This window comes from Mytilus californianus, unplaced genomic scaffold (assembly GCF_021869535.1).
Source record: "Mytilus californianus isolate M0D057914Y unplaced genomic scaffold, xbMytCali1.0.p SCAF_10, whole genome shotgun sequence".
In the NCBI taxonomy this organism is placed as follows: Eukaryota; Metazoa; Mollusca; class Bivalvia; order Mytilida; family Mytilidae; genus Mytilus; species Mytilus californianus.
The window spans coordinates 75,553,321-75,575,280 of NW_026262582.1; the positions used below are offsets into that span (position 1 = coordinate 75,553,321).

The 21,960-nt window shown below is 31.6% G+C and overlaps 1 protein-coding gene across 1 annotated transcript; it reads right to left on the reverse strand.

Annotated features, from left to right (window-relative positions):
- Positions 1-601: 601 nt before the first annotated feature.
- On the reverse strand, positions 602-3,148 carry LOC127718543 (ankyrin repeat and KH domain-containing protein 1-like). Its single transcript, XM_052224612.1, has one exon. The coding sequence runs from the start codon at positions 3,077-3,079 to the stop codon at positions 1,649-1,651; it is 1,431 nt and encodes a 476-aa protein (XP_052080572.1). The 5' UTR covers positions 3,080-3,148; the 3' UTR covers positions 602-1,648.
- Positions 3,149-21,960: the final 18,812 nt, after the last annotated feature.

Sequence of the window (21,960 nt, forward strand, 5' to 3'; positions counted from 1 at the left end):
TGTTAATTTGTTCTCATCCTAAACATGCACGAAATATTTGCCACCGGACGTTAAGCAACTAACAACCAATCAATCAATCATTGTCTCTAACTCGGTTGACTCGAAATGTCGGATGAGTCGGAGTTTTCCCATAGTTCTGAAGTTTGTTCCATATTAAAATATGTACTTCGACTTTTGTTTGGTCGAAATTAGATGAGTAGAATTGCAGGTTGAGTTGAGAAAAAATGAAAACAACACAAATTCAAGCGTCTGAAGCGCTTTTCTGGATCAAGCACACTCAAAGTCGAATATATGAAAGCCAAGGATGAATAAAAACGAAACAGTTGAGCTATATAATCAAAAATAACCTTAAATAAGAGCCAAATTCTTCAAAGACCAACTTTGCCTGAGGGAGTTGAAACCTTTGATTCTTTATGATTTCAAAATTTATAACCGGGGCAAATTTAGAAAGGTGTGTTATTAATCATGTCAGTATCGAAGTACTGTCTCCTGAACGAATATAAGGTCCAAATGTTAACAAAAACATTCAAATAGCATTATTTATATGGAATTAATACATAACTTGGAGATGTATATACACTCTTCACAATAATGCCACAAATATTTACAACAATAACACATCCATATTTATACAACTATAGTTCAGACATATTCACAACAATAATAGAAAGATATGTTTACATAAGTAGCAGATCCTTATGGAACGATATTATATCTTTTGATAGTGGTATATGTTCCATCAGTATAACATTTCTCTATAATGTTACCACTGTAGAATATTGTCTTGTAATGTCATAATACATCTATGCAACAGTATTGTATTGCATTTAAATGTCATAAAACATCTTTACAGGTGAATCGTTTTGCTTTAAAATGTTTGAATACATCTATCCAACAGTTTCATATTGCATTATAATGTCAGAAATTTTTTTTAGAACAGTAGCATATTGCTTTATAATGTCAGAATACATTTAAATAGCAGTATAATGTGGCTTTTTGTAATGTCAGAACAAATCTGTAAAACAGTATATTAATGCTTTTTAATGTCAGAATGCATCTATACAACAGTATCATATTGCTTTATAATGTCAGAATACATATATATAGAAGTATAATATGGCTTTTTAAAGTCAGAAAACATCTATACAACAGTATCATATATTTTGCTGTATAATGTTAGAATACATCTATACAGCAGTATAATATGGATTTTTAATGTTGGAATACATGTAGCATAATCTAATCCGTTGTCTAACAACATCTTCACTATTTTTACATGACCTTGTATACACAAGAGAGACAAAAGAGACCGAAGTGACAGTCATACTAGATGACTCCCCATACCGGTCACATATATATTGCAGTCTGCTTAACCGTTAAAAAACATCTTTGCCATTTCTGTATGACCATGCTTACAAGCCATCATTACAGGTGACTGTCCCTCCTTGTTACATTTATTATAATCTGCTCCTTTGTCTAACAATATCTTCAATATGTCTGTATTACCATGCCTACAAGCCTTCATTACAGGTGTCTCCCCGTACCAATCACTTGTATTACAGTCTGCTCCACTGTCTAACAGCATGTTTAATATTTTTGTATACCCATTTTCGCAAGCCTGCATTAAAGGTGACTTACCATACCCGTCTTATTTATTATAGTCTGCTCCTCTGTTTAGCAGCAAATTTATTGTTTGGTTTTGACGATGTCCACAAGCAATCATTACAAGTGACTTACCATACCAGTCACATTCATTATAATTTGCTTCTCTGTTGAACAACATCTTTAATATTTCAATCTGACCATGTTCACATGCCTTCATAACTGGTAACTGACCTTCCCTATTACGTTTACTATAATCTGCGCCTTTGTCTAATAAAATCTGTAATATTTCTTTCTGACCATGTTCACAAGACTTCATTACAAGTGAATCACCGTACCAGTCACATTTATTATAATCTGCTCCTTTGTATAACAACATCTTCACGATTTCCGAATGACCTTGTCTACAAGCCATCATTACAGGTGACTCCCCATACCGGTTACTTATATTGCAGTCAGTGCCACTGTCTATCAACATCTTTACTATTTCTATATGACCATGTTTACAAGCCTTCATAATAGGCGATTCACCATTCTCGTCACATTTATTACAGTCTACCCCTTTGTCTAGCAACATCTTTACTATTTCTATATGACCATGTTTAAAAGCCTTCATAACAGGCGACTCACCATTCTCGTCACATTTAGTACAATCTGTTCCTCTGTCTAGCAAGATCTTTACTATGTCTGTATAACAATGTTCAAATGCTTTTTCTACATGTGACTCACCACGGAAGCCCCGTTCAAATAATTTGTCTCCTCTGTCTAATAAAATCGTTACCACGTTTGTATGATGATGTCTTAGAGCAATCCCTACAGGGGACTGTCCCATGTAATCTAATTTATTACAGTCTGCTCCTTTGTCCAACAACATCTTTACTATTTCTATATGACCATGTTCACATGCCATCATTAAAAGCGACTTATCATTCTCATCACATTTATTACAATCTGATCCTCTGTCTAGCAAGATCTCTGCTATGTCTGCAAAGCCATCTTCACAAGCTTTTCGTACATATGACTTACAAAGGAAGCTACGCTCAAATAAATTGTCTCCTCTTTCTAATAAAATCTTTACCACATTTGCATGGTGATGTATAAGGGCAACCACTACAGGTAACTGTCCTTCGTCTAACAACATCTTTACTATTTCTATATTACCATGTACACAAGCCATTTTTAACGATGACTCTCCAAAATTGTTACATTTATTACAGTCTACTTTTTTGTCCAACAACATCGTTACTATTTCTGTATTCTCATGTTTGCAAGCAACCATTAAAGTTGACTCTCCCATATTATCACATACACGACAGTCTGCACCTTTTTGTAACAGCATATTAAGTATTTCTGTATGACCATGCTTACAAGCCTTCAGTAATGGTGACCTACCCGTCCTGTCACGTTTATAATATTCTGCTCCCATGTCCAACAACATTTGTATCATTTCTGTATGACCTTGTTTGAATCCAATCATGATGGGTGACTTGTCTTTATATGAACACTTGTTTAAAGGAAAACCATGCTGACAACAATTATCCACAGATCTATTTTCTGTATCATATCTATGAAAAACAGAATCAACGGTAGGTTTTTGTTTACATGGTTTAGATTTATCACATGTATTTGCCAGTTGTCTTTGGTAAGATCTTTTCAGTGTATGCATATAGGTAAGAAATTTCTGTCTAAACTGAGGTATCTTCATATTGATGTTATTAAATACACCTCGTACATTTCCCCTCGTCCAGTCATCAAGCATTCTCTGTAAGTAAATCTGATGAAACCTTAGTGGTATAATAGTAATAAACTGGTCCATGTCATCACATTTTTTTAATAAAAATCTGTCTCTGATCAAACCATTGTCTGCGTTTTTTATCAAACAACGGGTTATTTGCTGTCCAATGACATACGCTAGAAAGTTAAATATGTTGTCATGTATAGTCTTGTAAACGTTATGTTCCTCCGTTAGGAATGTATGTGTAAGTAAGTCAAGTTCACTTTTTAAGATAAGTCTAGATGTTCTTCTGTCTAATTTACAGGCCTCACATATGTTCTCGATGATAGTCTTGGTTACTTTATCCGTTTCTTCAGTAAATATTTCTACTTTCAACTTGTTGTTAAACACGACACACAAAGCCAGAGCACAATACTTAGTGTAATACCCTTTCTGCAGTAGCTTGTTAATATCAGCTTCATAAGCTGAAAACTGGTGCTGGAAGAAATCTTTAATATTAAGTTTAGGATTTTCATAATACACTTTACATAAAAGGGGAAAACAGTCATATAAGTCAGAGTATTTACCAATCTCAGAAGCGTTAACTGTAAGATACAACATAGCTATTGAACACTTTTCAGTTTTTGATAAATATATGTTGCGTACACATGACTTGAAAACTGATAAAGAATCAAACTTTTCATCTAGGTACACTTGTAACCGACACGCGGCAAGTATTTTTGTTTGTTTTGTATCAAGAATCTGCATTATGTTCTCCATGACTGGTCCCCAACTATTAATGTGACTCTGATCAACTGAAATATTCCCACATAAATCATCAATAACAAATAATGTTTTCTTATTTGGATTGTTAAACTTCAGAATGTCACTTGGCTCTGTCACAAGAAGAACATCGTAGTTTTCTTCTGCAAATTGTAAAGCTGTATGTCGGAGAGTGAACGTTTTTCCTACACCAAAACTAGCAGTGATAGTTACACAACTGTTTTTCTGTAAGCTTTCGAGAATATCCGTGGCAGCTCTTGTGTTAATAAACATCTAAACATCAATGGCCTTCCAGGTTTGAAGTGTATCGTTAATTCTGACTGAAATGAAAACATTTTATCAGCACTGATATAGTAATGCCTAGATACAGTAGATCTTCATTACATTATATTAATAGTCACATGATGTATTTAGTACATATCTTTATAAAGTAAATGAAAATTAATTATATTTTCTCTATAATCGATAGATGAAAAATGAGATAGATGATAACATTATAGCCTTACAATAAAATCAAAGTACAGAAGCAATGAAAAGGCAATCTCTATCATTCATCAATGATGTGTTAACTAAATCTATTTTTTATGTTTATTCTATTTAAGTGCCTGCAGGTCTCCCATATATATATCCCAGACCATAAGTTTGGTACATTTGTGTATCATAGTACTCATATAGTCTGATCATAGGAAAAAGATCAAAGAAATTAACATGGAGACGTTTAACCTTTAATACTATTAATTTGATAAATTTTGAATTGTCATATATTAATAAAAAACGATCTAAGACCCAAAAGGTGGGTTGCCAACGTAGAATACTCTATATGGGAAATTAAAATATTTGAAAAACGACTAAGTTCCCAAGTCTGGCAAAAATAAAAAAATGAACTCCCTAATAACCTCAAGATTTGTGCAATCTTCCTGTGAAGTTTCAGGGATACGAGTTGAATACTAAAGGAAATATTGATTTCACGAAACTTGTACCCTCTTTCAAGATTTTGCTGCAAAATTATTAAGTTGTCAGTTCGGAAAACAATGAGAAATAAACTCATCAGAAATGATAATATTGTAAGTGCATAATTTCAACATATGTACAATCTTCTGTAAAGTTTTAAGCATCTTGGTTGAAAACTGGAGAAGGAACTGACTACAATAACTAGATATACACTTTGCAATCTGTCCGCTCGCCCACCTGCCCATCGTCATATTACGTTTTGCCGTTTTTGGACATTTTGTTTTGACATCTTTCCAAAATATCTAGCAGACTTCCAGAGTTTTTTCAATAAAATATTTACCAATTTAAAACGTCCGATGATATCAACCTCACATCCAAAAGATGCTACATTGCATTCAATGGTGCAATCTGACCTCCCAAATTATACTTTAAATTAAATATCAACCAATCTGTTACTTTCTAAGGTATCTGAATTAGGTACCGACCAATCTGTAACTTTCCAAGATTTCAACTTAAACTCACAACGTTAACAACATACTTTCCAGGCCACCAGTCTGTCCTTTCAGAAGTGTTCTTTGGATAGGGTTTCAACCAATTTGCAACTTTCCAAGATTTCAACATGACATCATAGAATTTACATTCAACAAAGTATAAACCAATTAAAAACTTTCCAAGGTATCAACCTGACCCCCCAAAAGGTTAGTTTGAATCAGATATAAAACAATCTTTAACTTTAATAGGTATCAAGCTGAAACGGACTGTTGCTAACAACTGCCATATTCCTGACGTGGTACAGGACATTTTAAGAAAAAAGAAAAGGGGGTTTAACCTGGTTTTGAGGTAAGCCAAACCTCCCACTTATATGGCAATATTGAAAATATTCCTATAATGTCAATACTACGTGACAGGAATTCAGTACAAATAAACACAAGAATACTCAGCACAGATAAATAGATAAATAAATAATATAATAGTGCATTATAAGATGCAAATCGCCGAATAACAACGGATGCCTCCTATGATTTTACGACAGCACGCCCGTATACCACATACGAAATATAAAGTGCACGTCACATATTGGATAAACGTCACCAATATTGACGTATTCATCGTGACGTTTATATTATCGCGGGTAAATTTCTAATTATAAAATAGATTTGTTTTATTAACGCACAAGAATATCAAATTGAGATTGAGTTTGTAATGATATCAGCTGATGTGTTTTCTTACCATGACAAGAATATTAAAACGGAATTGTGTTGTAGTAATGTTAGTATATGTATTTTTGACAAAGGCGGTTTTTCCTTTGAATCAAAACTCTGTATAAACAAAAGTATCCTATGCATATAGTTACTTGAAACCTAATATCATATAAATGAAATAGTGGATACCTTATCTTAACTTTAACATACATATAGAAAAAAAAAACCAACTAAATAACTGTAATATAAGGCAATGTCATATGAACCCAAAAAGTAAACACACATTAGAACAAACAACATAAAAAAAAAACCTGCAGACAAAACAAGAGTAAATCAACTATACTGACAATTATATTATGTGATCTATACCAAAAATACAGAATTCAAACAACAAACGAAATAGAAAGACAACAACTCAGCACAAAATGACCGATCGGACCCACATGTATAAGAAAGTAACAACAAAATTCCCGAAAGCGAGATGTATTAATACCGAACCACGACTTCTCCAACAGCGAACATAAGACATAACAAAATACTCAACTGGATTAACAATAGAAACATCACAACTAAACACATGAATGTTTGATATATAAATACCGAGACACTCGTAAACTGAATGCAAATTCACACTCGGCAAAACAGTCATGTTCGAGAATAGGTCACATTCGGTATTAAGCAGACAAGACGACGTAGATGGTAAACCAAATTCTAAGACGTGGTAAAATGTCGTTAGTAAGTTTTGACAAAGACACATCGTATAAATGAACCAAATCGAGAGGTTGTCTATACAATTTACGGAGAGTCATTTTTAATCTTTTCTACTCATAACTCTGTTGGAGCATTTTCTGCGTAAGGAACATACTCCTGTATATGAAGTCCGTATGGTGTGAACATGCACGAGCATAACGTATCAATTGCGATATGTAAACACCATACGACGGGACAGATGGTATGTTACTGCTGACAAATGGGAAATTGATATGATAAAGGTATAATTTCATTATTTTCGTCGGAGTTCGGTATTTTTTGTTATTTTACTTTTCATGGACAATGAAAATCTTATTTGTCTGTTATCTTCAAAACACTACTCGTTTACAAGCCTACAAGGGGCAATGTTTGAAAGGTTTGCGCAGTTAATTCACACGGGTGTGCAATGGATTTCGTTGTTTAATTCTTGAGAATAAAGTTTGAACTCTCATAAAAAAAAATATTAGCAAACCTATTAATATGATGGCTGTACGCAAGGGCTTGTATCTCCTATCATGATTTCCTTGATAGAGGGTTGTTGCTCACAAGGAGGATATTAAACCAAGAATTCCGAGTAGTGAAATCATCCCTTCGTAAATTTTACAGACGCCATCACGAGTTTGTTGGCCGTTACGGAATATCCGTTTCACAGATGATAGTGGACATGTTTCTAATGTCGTTACTACAGTCCTGTCCCCTTTTCCCGAATGTGACATACCTAATTAGACTTATAACTGGGTTTGTACTAACATGAGCAACACGAAAAGTACCACACGTGGAGCGGAGGATCTGCTTATCCTTCCGGAGCACTTGAAATCACCCCCAGTTTTTGGCTGGGTTCGTGTTGCTCAGTTTTTAGTTTTCTATGTTGTGTTTGCGTACTATTCTTTGTCTATTGGTATTTTATCTTTTTTAGCCTAGGCGTCGTCATTATATTTTCGACTTATGACTTTGAATGTCCCTTTGGTATCTTTCGCACCTTTTCTATCACATTCCACGGCATTATTTTCAAATCTGATCTCTTAATGAATTGAAGGAGAAAATTTACTCTAGGTTTCCATGAACAGTTTACCTCTAATATTCCAAGGTACGGTATCATTCTGAGAAATTTTTATTTCTTTTACTTCTTTTGTCACAATTGCATGGTTTTCCTGTAGTATTTGGTGTGACAGCTGCAGACTACTCAATGATGCTTTAAGCTCTCGAATTTCATAATTAGAATTTTGTATGTCAATCAATATTTCTTGGTTGGTTTGATCTAAAGGTTTGGTTTTCATATGTTCACACTCTTGTTTCATTTGCTGCCCTCCTAATCTTTGAATGGCCTGTAAAATATATATCTCATTTTAAATTCAAAGTTGTATACAATGCAATTTTGTTTTCTTAACAAATAAATATTTTTTTTCTTCAGAATGCCGGATGCAAATTTACTTCACTGTCCAAACTCAAATGAAGTATTTCTGTGAAATGCTTTCTGAGTATCCAGGAAAATACTCAGATTATAATAAAACACAACATAGAAAACTTAAGACTGAGCAACACGAACCCAAACAAAAACTGGGTGTGATTTCATCTACTCCGGAAGGGTAAACAGATCCTGCTACTCATGTAGCACCCGTCTTGTTAGTAAAAAACCGGTAATAAGTCTAATTCGGTAGTATTAATATTCTAGTTTGGCAGATTGGTTGTTATTAATTTGGAGATCCATGAAGCTTTTATTGCTGTAAAATATCTGTGTAAATCAAAAATTCTTAAACCTCTTTTGATATTAGCCGATTAGTGTGTTTCGTTTTTACTTTTTCATTCTCTTATTCCCAAATATATCTGAAATAGCAGCTTTCAATTTCTTGAAGGTAATTGACTAGAACTCAACACTAAATAGCCAAAATGTAAATTAGGTAGAATTAAACAATTTATGATCATTTTGTTCCCAACCATTGTTAATTGGCTCTGTTCACATGTTTTAATTATGGATTTCATATTATCTATTTAGGTTCCCAATTCAACTTTTCACATATGTGTCTGTTATGACCAAACAATCAATGCCTAGAGCTTTAACGGGTTAGTCCGTCCAGCGTATGCCATCAATTTTATCTATGTCATTTTTAAGCGCCAAATACAAATTCCTTCTATTTTACTACGATTTAACCTCAGATCTGAGAAAGAACCAAATGTTTCAATCATATTCATAGATTTTAAAATATCTGTTTTTGAACAATAAAAATGTGTTGTATCATCATCCAATTGTGATTTTTTGATGCTATGTATTTTATATCTTTAGTTATTCAAATACCTTTCATTTCCAAAGTTGGCCTTATTCGTCAGTTATAAATTCGACTGATAAAACAAAGAGTAAAACAGACAAAAAAAATCCTTCACGAATTCCTCTAGAGTTTTAAAATTTCGAATATCAATCCATTATCTATAAAACACGTCTATATTCCCTTCTATAGTGTTTCCATCTATAAAATTAATTAAAACCAAACTGCTTCAAAACGCTTAACATGAATTCCCATTCCAAAGAATCAATCAAAAGCGTTTGTAAAATCAACAATTATCATAGACCCATTTATTCCGTATGATTCTGTATTGTCAATTATATCTTTGATTTGTCCTAAATTAAATCCAATTAAATGATTTTTTACATATCCGGTTCATTAGTTAGTTTAAGGAGAAGCCTTTTAAGTCTCTGTGCCAAAACATAATCTAGTTTTTTTCATATCTACGTTGAATAATGCGATTGGACGATAATTGTCTGAGATAATGGATCATTTGTTTTAAACTACAAAGTTAGAACTCCTGTTCGTTATGTAAAAAGAGAACTTTGTCCTCATGTCTCTTATTTAGAACTTGTACTAACAATTTTTGCCGTCTTATAAATTTCAAGTAACAAATCATCTAGATAAGTTGATTTATTTAGATTCGTCGTGTTAATAGCATTAGTACCGTCGTTATACATAATATTTTATAATATATTATATCTTTTATCATTTCTTAAATTTGTTCCTGATTTGTTGTTACCTGTTTACTTTCATTTCTGACATTGTTGATATTTTTGTTTTCCTTGTTGCTGTTTATCTTATCCTAGAAAATAAGCATCATTCTTTTCCCCTTGTTTTATCCATTTTTTTCCCTTGAACTTATTTGAGCCATATGCCTTATACATTCTATTCATACATTTGTTTTCAATTGTAACTCTAATTGTTTAATATTATTTCTTAGTTTTCCTTCTTCGTTTATATGTTCATTTTTGAGTGTCATGAATTGTTCAAATTGGCTTTTAAATTTTCTTGTTGTGTCCTTTAATTATTTCAATTTTCTTTTACAGTAGAGAATATATTCGTCCCTAATTTTGGTTTTGAGATTGTCCCATACTATACAGATATCGCTACTGTCACTATTTATTATACAATTTTTGAACTTACAAATGTATTAATTACTCCTTTGATTGTTCTTTTATATTCAATATATTTTAAAATTTACAGGCCCCTGTCCGAAATTTTAGTACTATCCCTTGAAGGCCAGTCACTTTAATCAGTGCCAGTTTAATAATACAATATTCAACAAGATATTAAAATGTGTTTTCAACTAAAATAAAATCTATCCTACTTGAATGTGTCTTATCCTTTCTTTTTCATGTACACTTCTGTGTGCTTTCTTTTAAAAAAACGTCAAATGGTTATAAAATTCAAATTTTTCATAAAAGATTTGTATCCGAACTATGAACAGGCTTGGCGAAATTTTGTATTTTTATTTATTCTTTTTTATCTATATTCATTAACGCTTCATTGAAATCGACGACAACCATAGTAATGCCTGTATAATTTTTCTTTAAAAAAATGTTTACTCTCTTGAAGAAAAAAATGCTATCTGTTCGGTAAAGACAAACTTAAGACAATATTGCATTGTCCATTTTCACATTTATTATGGTAACCCTTCCGTTGTTATTATTGTGGATTTCTTTTAAAACCTAAATACGCATATTTAGTGATACTTATTGCCATCCTTCTACTTTCCCTAGTTCGATTACTGCAGTAAAAATGAAATCAGTTTCATTTGTTTCTTCATTAAGATATGTTTCTTGTAAAAGGGCAATGGAACACGTATTACGTTTAAATAAAGGCAACAGTAGTTTACCGCTGTTCAGTAGTCATAAATCGATCAAGCAAAAACAAATCCAGGTCACAAACACATCAACTACAAAAAAACCCAAAGGAACACCAACATACATAGAAAAGGAATATCTGATAACAACTGCCATATTCCTAACATGGTACAGGACATTTGAAGAAAAATGGTAGGTCGAACCTGGTTTAATTGGTAGCCAAACCACCCGCTAATATGACAATGTTTAAATTATTTAACCCACTGAACCACTCTAAATTCACTTTCTTTACTGTGCATGCCATTAACATTAATTGTAAATCAATTGATACATGAAACCGGTAGTTCAAAAGGTAAATTAATTTTGTTGACTGATCTATACGATCTTTTGTTACATCAAAATAAGAAAATTCGATCATTTAACCTCTTGTCATTTATTACCCCTTGAAAGTACGTGTGTTCTTTTGTTTGCATTTCATTTGACTATAGATTTACATCTGCACTTTTCACTTATAGAAAATTGATATTAAGTTTTCTGCATTTATATTTTCACTTTGAAAGTCAATCTTGTTGCATGTTTTACAAACTCAGTATTAAGGCATTCATGTATCAAGTGACCTGGTTTGCCAGCATTTATGACAAGTGTTTACATTGTTTTCATACTTGGTGTTCCTGTAGAACTCTGAATTTCTAGCAAGGAAGACCTTATCTGTATATTCCTTGGTAAAGGCTTATCTATCATCTTACTGATTACCACACTATCACCAGTCTGAACAGCAGTTAATTTGCCATTGACTCTCAAACAATCTAGAAAAAGGACTTGAATGACACATCATAAGAGAGTAAAAACGCTGTGGAAATTTGTCTATCATCAGTAGACAGAGGAACATTTTTCACCGAAATGCAAATATCATTTTTTTTTGCAGGATTTCGAAGATTTTTAACAAAGACATTCTGTGACAGTAGTAGCAATACCAATGTTGTCCACTAACTACTACTTTTCTTTCAATAATTTTGTTACAAATAATTGAAAGCTATATTTTTTTTAAATTTTATAGAATTCTTGAAAATTTTCCTAGTGTTTGAAAGAAAAAAGATGTCAATGTTGAACGTAAGAAAAATATAGAGACAATCGTATCCAGTCAAATTTTTAGTTGATCATATATAAAAAACACCGAACCGGACCTTTAATTTTTTTTTGCATTTTAATTTCCTTTGTTTATTTGATATCAATGTATACAATGTTATAACAGTCTATCAAAAAGCACGCTATCTTGTTAGAGGAGCAAACATCCTTTAACATAAGATCTAAAGTAATTTTAATATTATCTTACATTTAAACAAAATAACATTTACGAATATTAATGTCATGGTGGATGACATTACACATACTAGAAGAAAGTTAATAAATACCAAAGGAATAAGTCGAAGACAAGTATACAACAAAAATTACCAAAAGACAAACACCATTTTACAAAACACAGCATATTGAGTCATAGTTATATGTATTATTTCTTAAAGAGTATTCCAAAAATATGAAACAAAAGGTAAGTAGCAGTCCTTAAAATAATTGTCTATTTCCTTGATATTTTGGCAGTATCTTCTATCTTAAGTGACGAAGACAGATTCATTTTATAGTATTTAATTTTTTTAGGTTTATTTGCTGAAATTGTGCAACTTTGAAAAGTTATGGTTTAATGACTGTTTATGTCTTCAACTGCAATTATATAGATCATGGACATACAACATGTACGTTGTGATATACATTTTCGAAAGGCTCGAAGAAACTCGCCAATTAAGAATCTAAAGGATAGCAAGTAATTTCATTTTGTTTTAAATGACTCCCACCAGGTTGCCCAATATCAGTCAAAGGAAAATTGATATACATGTACATACACCTGTAATATCATTCCATGCCATGTTAAAGAATGTGATGTCTTTTTTGCCATCATCCAGATGAGCCAGGTAATTCCTGTAGTGTTTGATTCTTGCTAAATCTGCAGCTGGTGTGATTTCTTTGGCACAAGGTAAACGGTCAAATCCATAAAGAGGAGGAGTCATTAGAGTCACATTCCTCAGTAATGCTGTCATCAGAGTCACATCAAAAGTTTTGGAATCTGGAACATCTGAAGATACACCAAGCAATAAAGGTATTGAGGGAAAGAACAAAAGAAAAATTTTGTTTATAACGCTTTTGAGCAAGTTCTTTAAATTACAATTTTATCTTATCCTCCTTGATCGTCAAATCGTTCTTTTCCTTTAAGATTGGTTACTTAGTTTTGTCATGGGACATTTAAAACTTACTGTAGTGTGTGTTTTAATCAGTATTATCACAAGAAAGTCGTGTGATATGAAAAATAATGGAAAATTCGTATTTATTTCAAATCGAAATAAAACTAAATGATTAGCTCGGTAAATTAAAACACATTCATGTCAATTTTGAAAATATTAACTGTAGTAAAAAATACTTTTAAAAGCTCAGGTATATATTTTGGACATAATAAATCTCAATGCATGAATTTAAATATAGAAAACAACTTCAAAAATCTGAAAAAAATGCTCATGAAGGAAAAGGAAGTTAACAATGTTTGGTAAAGTAGCAGTTGTGAAATTTCTGGTTATACCCAATATTACATATTTAGCTTCAGTTTCTAACATCGACAAAGATTCATTATATAAGTTTTAAAAAATTATGTATGACTTCTTTTGGGACCATAAACAAGAAAAAAATATAAAGAAGTACAAAAAAATAAGATACAAATCTGTAGGAGTGATAGATATTGACAAGTTTATTGATGCAATACAAATTACATGGGTTAAAAAATCGGAAAATGATTTCAACATTTTTCTTTTATCAGTATGTATCAAATTTTCTAATATTTCACATGAATCTAGATAATTTAAAATCCATTAATTACCAAAAAAAAAACAAGGTTTCTTATTTCTACTTTGAAAAACTTAGAATGTGTGTAAGATATGGTGGCGGTCAAACTAACAAACCAGAAAACTTTTGGTATATAGAACCATCAGACAACAAATAATATAGGATAATAAATATATAAAGATAAACGAACATAGTTTGGTCTTTATTCATTAGATAAAAGACGATATGATCTTTGTAAATGACATAATTGATGACAAAGGTAGAATATCAAAAGAAAAACAATCTTAAATAAGATGAAATGTAAAAGAAATTGGATTGCTGAAATTAAACATATAAGAAGAGTATACCGAGTCAATTGAAAGACAGAATGGTTGCCATATATGCAGACACAAATTCTTATCAGTGGACTTTATCAATATAACTTTGCAGTGTTCAAGGCAGATGCAAGTTGTTTCAGTTAATTCGATTTATGACTGTTGAACAGCGGTATCCTACTGTTGCCTTTATTGAGTTTGTATTATACAATGCTCTGCCAAATATAAAGTCAAGAATCCTATGCTGACTGAAATCTCAGAAGAAATTTGTTTTATAAGCTGACTGTAGTTAAATGACACAAAACTAATATGATATATACACACATATAGATATATGTATTGAAACAAAATATGAGTCCGAGATTGCCTCTGACGTCTTTTTCAAGACTTTCTAAGGTTGTTTTGTATTCTTGTCGGAACTTTTTGCCTAGATCTACTGACCTCAAAAGTATCAGGCTTTTCTCCCTCTCTGACATGTTCTATATATATCCTGTGCAAATCAAGCAAGGTAACCAAAGAAGTTGGAGCCCAAAAAGTCATCCACCTCTATTGGTTTCATTTAAATCATGCAAAGCAAGGAAAACTTAATTTACTATCTGACAACCATGTGTCTAACACAGACAGACAATGTCATGAAGAAACGCAGATGGACAAATTAACAGATAAAAATAGTGATGAATATAGCCTCTCTAAATACTTTAAGTGATCATTTACAGTTATGGCTTACATAAGGCTGTGATATATGCTTATTCAGTGTGTCTTATATAGCTAGCAATATACTGAACAAAATGAGTCAAATTAAAAATGTGAGGAGTCACCTGTTGAAGGCAGACATGAAAGGCAAGTAGATCTGTCAGATTTTTGTTCATACGTTCCATGATATTAAACATTATTTTGCATTGATTGATCGTAGATAACTTAGTGCTTAGTTGCAAATGTTCCATATTCATTTTGGACGATCAGATTTATTTAAGGCATCGCTATATCCTTGGTTGTTGGCAGAAATAAAACATAGATTTGATACAAAAAATAAGATAAATTTTGCACTTTCTGCACTGATATATGTTTCAAAAGAAAGTGTGACAAAACCAGCCCAGTATCTATAACTTCTGTACTGGCATGAACATATTGACATTGTTTGATTGCAATTTACAGTTACAAAATTTCAGAAATCATTTTAAATTAAGTAATATATGTAACCCTCATCCAAAACTTTGTTTTTATTGTTGCATTTTGCCTACACTTAAGTTTCTTTCCGGTTTTATCAGCTCTTTAACCTTTGTTTGTTATGGTTGGGATTGTGAAATATTTTGGCCTCGAGCTTCACTGAAGAGAAATTAATTGTTGAAATGTGCATCTTGTGCAGTGAAACTTGTATCATTAATGTTTTTGAAACAAATTATGAAAGTTATGAATGTGTTAAGAATAACTCGTAATGATAAGAATATGTTGAGAAGAACGTGAGAATTTAAAAAAAAATATTTTGAAATAGAATTAGACGTTTTTCCAACTTTTAAAAATGTTATGGCAAACTTCATACAAATTGGTCATTGAAAATCTGGTTGACTTAACACAAAAAGGACGACGACAAACGCAAAGTGATGAAAAAAGTCAACTTGGTTTTATTTACCAGGTGAGTTAACAAGATAGAGATCGTTTCAACTAAGTGTCTGTCCTTGCTGGAATCTGACATATTTGTTTTTTTCATGAAGAGTATGTTGTCATAAATCAGGCTTTTTCAAACTTTGTTCAAATTAACAGCAAACTAGGCTTTGTATTTTGAATGTAATCATTGTTGAATTTCTCGGCAGGGCAGTTCGCCTGTCCAGACATAAAGTGGCATTTGTCCAATCAATCAAGCACCGTTATTCCTACATTTTATCATTAGTAACAACATGCAAAATATTGATAAGTATTTATTGAACAGCACATAAGTTATGGTACGAACACAGCAATTTTCCAATCAATCAAGGATCATAACTATTACATGGTTAAAGTGAAAATAGTCAATATCGAACTTTACCTCCATTTCTTCATCAGTAAAACATATCAAAATTTGTCAGCCAAAAAAGTTCCAAAATTGTTGCATGAAAATAACATTAAGTTTTTGTTCCAAATTACTTAAATCTATCAAGGACTTATTTCAGCCAGTACAAACATATAAAAAACATTGGTTGCCAAGTTCATGATTATTACACAAAATTGATATAAAATACCCTTTTCCATTCAAGGATAAAACGTGTACTCTTGCATGCTACTTGTGAAAATAGTCAATATAAAAATGTACCTTTATTTTCTCGCTATAAAACCGAGTTTGATCCACCCTTTCTTTCGGGAAAATGCCTGTTCAAGTCAGGAATATGACAATTGTTTTCCAGTCGGTTCAGTGGCTGATATAGTCGATTGTTTATTTCTATCAGTTTTGATGAATTTCCCTTTTTATATTTAACTTAACGGTCGATTTTTGTTTTCTATCATTTTTTTTTAACAAACTTGACCTCTACTTTGTCTTCAGTAACAACATATAAAAATTCCAAACTCATTCGCTGAACATTACTTTAGTTATTGTACAGACACTGTTGGCAGTCGCCTTCCACAAACAATACTTAACAGTTTTAATAACAGGATATTTCCTTCCGAAAACCTGATTAAAATGAAAGATATTTGCACATTTGTGAATCAACGTCGATAAAATATTAAGGATTTGACAATTTGATCTATATGACTTACTTGAAGATATTAAAAAAAATGCTGATCTGAGTTTGATTGTTTACATTTTATCTATCAATGATAGATAAAATAATTATCGCAAAAAATGCAAAACATCCGGAAAAATTTCTATTTAAAATCAATGGCTACTACATGAAGTCATATGATTATTTTGAGCTACATGAACAGAAGTTATATCTTACCATTCTGTCAATCCTGGCCTTGTCCCAGTTTATCTTTCTATTTTCATAATGAAAACAATAAACGATTACATGCATTTTATCCTTATGTTCTAGTTTATCTATTTCAGACATGTTGGTCATCATGAAATAAATATTAAATTTAAACTAAGTTATCTCAAGGATGAATCAGCCGAAGTTTGATTGAAATTGGTCCAGTGATATCAAAAATCTTCCGAACAGCAATGACGGATGACAATGACAAACGACAAATAATGTTAAAATCTCATTTTTTCAATTTTTCAATACTACTAACAAAAGCTCTCCTGACCAAATGATAAAAAAATGAAATGTATTTAGTGAGATATGGTTGATAAAAGCAAAGTGAATCATGATTTCTATACTTGGAGACGTCCTTTATCAGTGCAGTATGTATATGTGAACAATATATGTACAAACTTTAAGCTATTTTAAATGAACTTCCTATTATTCACATTATACCTTTAGTTGTCTTTTTCTCTACATTATGAGAGTCAATGAACCTTCTGTCTATCATAACATCTATAACATGACCATTACATATAAGGGGAGTCAATAATAAGGAACCTAAAATACCAAATTATGAGAATTTGTTAAACAATTACATAACATATATTTTCATTGTTAAACCAATCACAAATTTTGAGACTTTTCACTAACTTTCTGTCTACTGTATTGTATAACTCTGCATGGTCACGGTAAATTAATATTTATGGATGTTAATTAGATGAACTAAGCTTCATGACACAATTGAGAATTTTTTCCATGACGTTTATCCTAATTTGACAGTTATTTGATTGTTTAATTTCAGTCGCTCCATGTGAATAGGACCCATAAAAATCTGTATAATCTTTAGAAGACAAAATATTACATATTATGTCTGTCACAATGTTTTTGTTTAAATAATTTGTTATGGAAAAATTTTTTACAACATAAATAAAATGGACATTACATGAAAAAATTGTTGTATTTAATAGCGGTCAGTTTTTATTGGTGGATGAAGCCCGCGCTCCCAGAAAGTATTGTGTAAAATAACACGTATAACATGTATAAATTAAGTTATTATTAATTAAGAAAACCAATTCCCCCAACTATTCATGATATATCAAATTGAATGCAATTGTATTTGGACACGTGTGTGAAAAAATAAATTAATCGAAAATTATGATACCGTCAGAAGTGGCCTTATTTACACCTGCCATAGTTTGAAAACTTGAAGTCAAAAAGTCTCTGAGCATTGATGTGTTTTGGAATGTTAGACCGACTAACAGAAGAAGGGGACAATTCCTGTACTGAAACAGGTCATTCAACATATTATGAATATGGAGCAATTTCTAATCATGATAATCACTATTTATCAGTACAAGTAAACCAATACAAAATCCGCTAGAAACTGAGGCAAATCATTTGTTTAGGTGACATGTGTAATGAAACTAAATAATAAATAGCCTGCACCATGTTGCTTCTTGGATTAATGATAAACTCATCATATATCCCTGGTTCAAAATTTTATAAGCCAGCGCACGTTTCGTATACAGAAGACTCTACAGTGAAGCATGAATAAAAAAAATAGTAAATTCTAAATAATGTACAAAGTTTGAAGAGCATTGAGGACCAGAGATTCCGAAAGGTTTTGCCAAAAAAACAACACAAGTAATCTATTCCTTCGGTATTTTATAATTCTCTAATTTTCTAAATAAAGGCAACAGTAGTATACCGCTATTCAAAAGTCATACATCGATTGAGAGAAAACAAATCCGGGTTACAAACTAAAACCGAGGGAAACACACCAACCATAAAGAGAAAAACAACGAAACAACAGAACACGGAAGTGCAACAAAAAACAAACGACAATGCAACATACATAGAAACGAACAACTACCATATTCCTGACTTGGTAGAGGACATTTTAAGAAAAAAATGGTGGGTTGAACTTGGTTTTATGGCTAGCCAAACCTCCGCGCTTTATGACAATGTTAAATATGTTCGCTAAAATGACAACACTACATGACGGGAATACAGTACAAATAAAATCTATATTCATGATATTAACGGTTACACTTGTTTTATTTTTTTTTTCTTGCAGAAAATGACATCAGGGAAGAAAAAAATGACGTCTGTAATACGACAATGAAAAGAGTATCATAAAGCAAGGAGGCAGTTAATAAGGTGACATGTTGTATTTATATTCCCTTAAACATACAAATGCCATAATAACATTGACCCTCAGGGTTAACTTGTTTAATAACCTGTCAGATTTTTAAATCATTAACGGATCAAGGAATTAAATTAAGATTGGTTCATTGCGTTTGCGAATAGTAATCTTAAAATTTGCATGCAGCGTTTCATTACATCGTAGCATATTAAATTTACAATTTGAATGGCAATTTGAACTCATATAAAGCATAGATATCTGAAATTAAGGCACCTGAATCCTGCTCACTCTTCGTAATTTTCTGTGTTTCTCTGGATATTAATTAATGTAATTGATCAAATCCGAAATTTAATTTATGTTATCAAAACGAAAATATTGAACCAATATTTTTCTTTTTTTAAATTTTATAAATCGACATATTTGTTATGAATTATCTGTATATTTCCATTTGTTTACCGTAAAATAATGTGTGCAATCGTAAAACAATTCATTCCACGAATGCATGCCAATGTAATCAACCAAAACAGAAAAGATCATGCTGTTATAATTTGTTATGAATTGTTTTCACACAAATACAAAGTAACTAGAGGCTCTGAAGAGCTTGTTGTCACTCACTTGCATCTCAATAATAGCCTCTTTTTAATTTGTAAAAATTATCATGAAAGGGCAATAATTCTATAAAGAGTTAACTGACAATCTCAGTCATGTTCATTTTTTGAAGATTTAGTTCTGGTGATCATTTTTGCTGTTTAAAGTTGCTATCCTCATTGATATCTTTTGATTTTGCCATTTTATAAAGGACTTTTAGTTTTGAATTTCCTTGAGAATTCGGTATTGTTCAAGATACGAGGCAAAACTTAAAACCATATTTAAAGGGAAATAACTCAAATAATAAGTCGACTACAGATTTTAGCCAGGATGGTTTATGTAATATAGATACAATGGATAAGCGTGGATTCTTGAAAAAGAAACCATGAGCCCGGAGGGCGAATGGTTTGTTTTTCATGAATCTACGCTTATCCATTGTATCTATAACTTAAACTATTGGGTTAATTTCTTTTCAAATTAAAGCCTTTTCTTAATTAGAAGGTATTGTAAGTGAGTTTAAATAACCATGTTATCGTGTCCAACGATGCATTGATAAATCTCAGATCACAATTAACTGGTTAACAAAATACAAATATAACACTTCTACCTTTAAAGATCTTTATATTATCAGGCATCTGAATATTATCTGTTTTTACAAAATAAGACATATTCGAACTTATTTCTAATAAAATTGAGAATGGAAATGGGGAATGTGTCAAAGAGACAACAACCCGACCAAAGAGCATATATAAAGTATATATAATAAGTATGTTACCGAAATTTTTAGCACTCTAGGCACATCACGATTTTCTCGCAAAGGAATTTGCGAACAAACATTTGTAAAATTATGTAGTAAAACAGATTAAATCATACTATATTTATACAACAAAAATTGACAAATAGAATGTAATCATTTTGGTTTCAAACATGTGAAATAGCCAATAATAATCCAAAAAATATAATGTAAAACTCGCTATTATTACAAAAATATCCACTATAACATGCAAAATTAGAAAAAAAAAACAGAATTGGGACAACAGAGATAATACAAGGATTCGAACCTAAACCGACAAATCCCTATCTTTTAACTCGTTGATTTTAAGCATGCTAACCTCGCGGCTACCAACTTATACTATACGACTGCCCATTGTGTATATATAAAGGTACAACCCCTGTGTGACCGATGTTCATTTATATATATAAAATAGACATCTAATTCGTAACCCATTGGTAGCCGAGAGGTTTCGTCGATGTGTTGATGTCAGTCATTCATAACAGATTTCAAGGAAGGGTTCGATTCCCAGTGAAGGCATATACAAATTACAAAAATTAAAGGTAAATTTTTAAATTAATTCCATTATTGAACAGAAATCAGTAAATTAGCCAATTCAAACTTAATGAAATTAGACACACAAAGGAAACAATTGAATATAGTTTGGTGAGTCCATTTCAGCGGCAGATTTAGGAAGCGTTGATTCTAGAAAAAGAATCCACGGTAAATGAATAGGCTGACGTCACCACAATGGTTTAATGTAAGATCTTGTCTTGCAGATCATTTTTGCTATACAAAGTGTCTATCTATCTATAATAGTTTCAAAACAATAAGCAACATTGGATAAACTTTCATTAAGGTAAAAAACCTCAATAAGGAGTCAACTGATTTCGGTCATGTTAACTTGTTTGTAGATCTTGACTTGCTGTTCATTTTGGCTTTTAAAAATCCTTTCTATCTATTATAGTATTAACATATAAGGCAAACATGCATAAACATTTGTAAAAATCGTCATTAAAGAGCAATAACACTGATAAGAAGTCATCGATTATTTCAGCCATGTTGACTTATTTGTAGATCATATCGTCTTGCTAATAATTGTTCTTATAAATTTTCTGTATTTATTATAGTTGCATTAGCAAAAGATCAATTTACAAGTAATTTAACTAGAGGCTCCAATTAGCCTGTGTCGCTCACCTGATATTTTTGTTTAC

Bases quoted from the DNA above. Each gene is read 5' to 3' on its own strand.
- LOC127718543 (XM_052224612.1), bottom strand. From the start codon at position 3,079: ATGATTGGATTCAAACAAGGTCATACAGAAATGATACAAATGTTGTTG.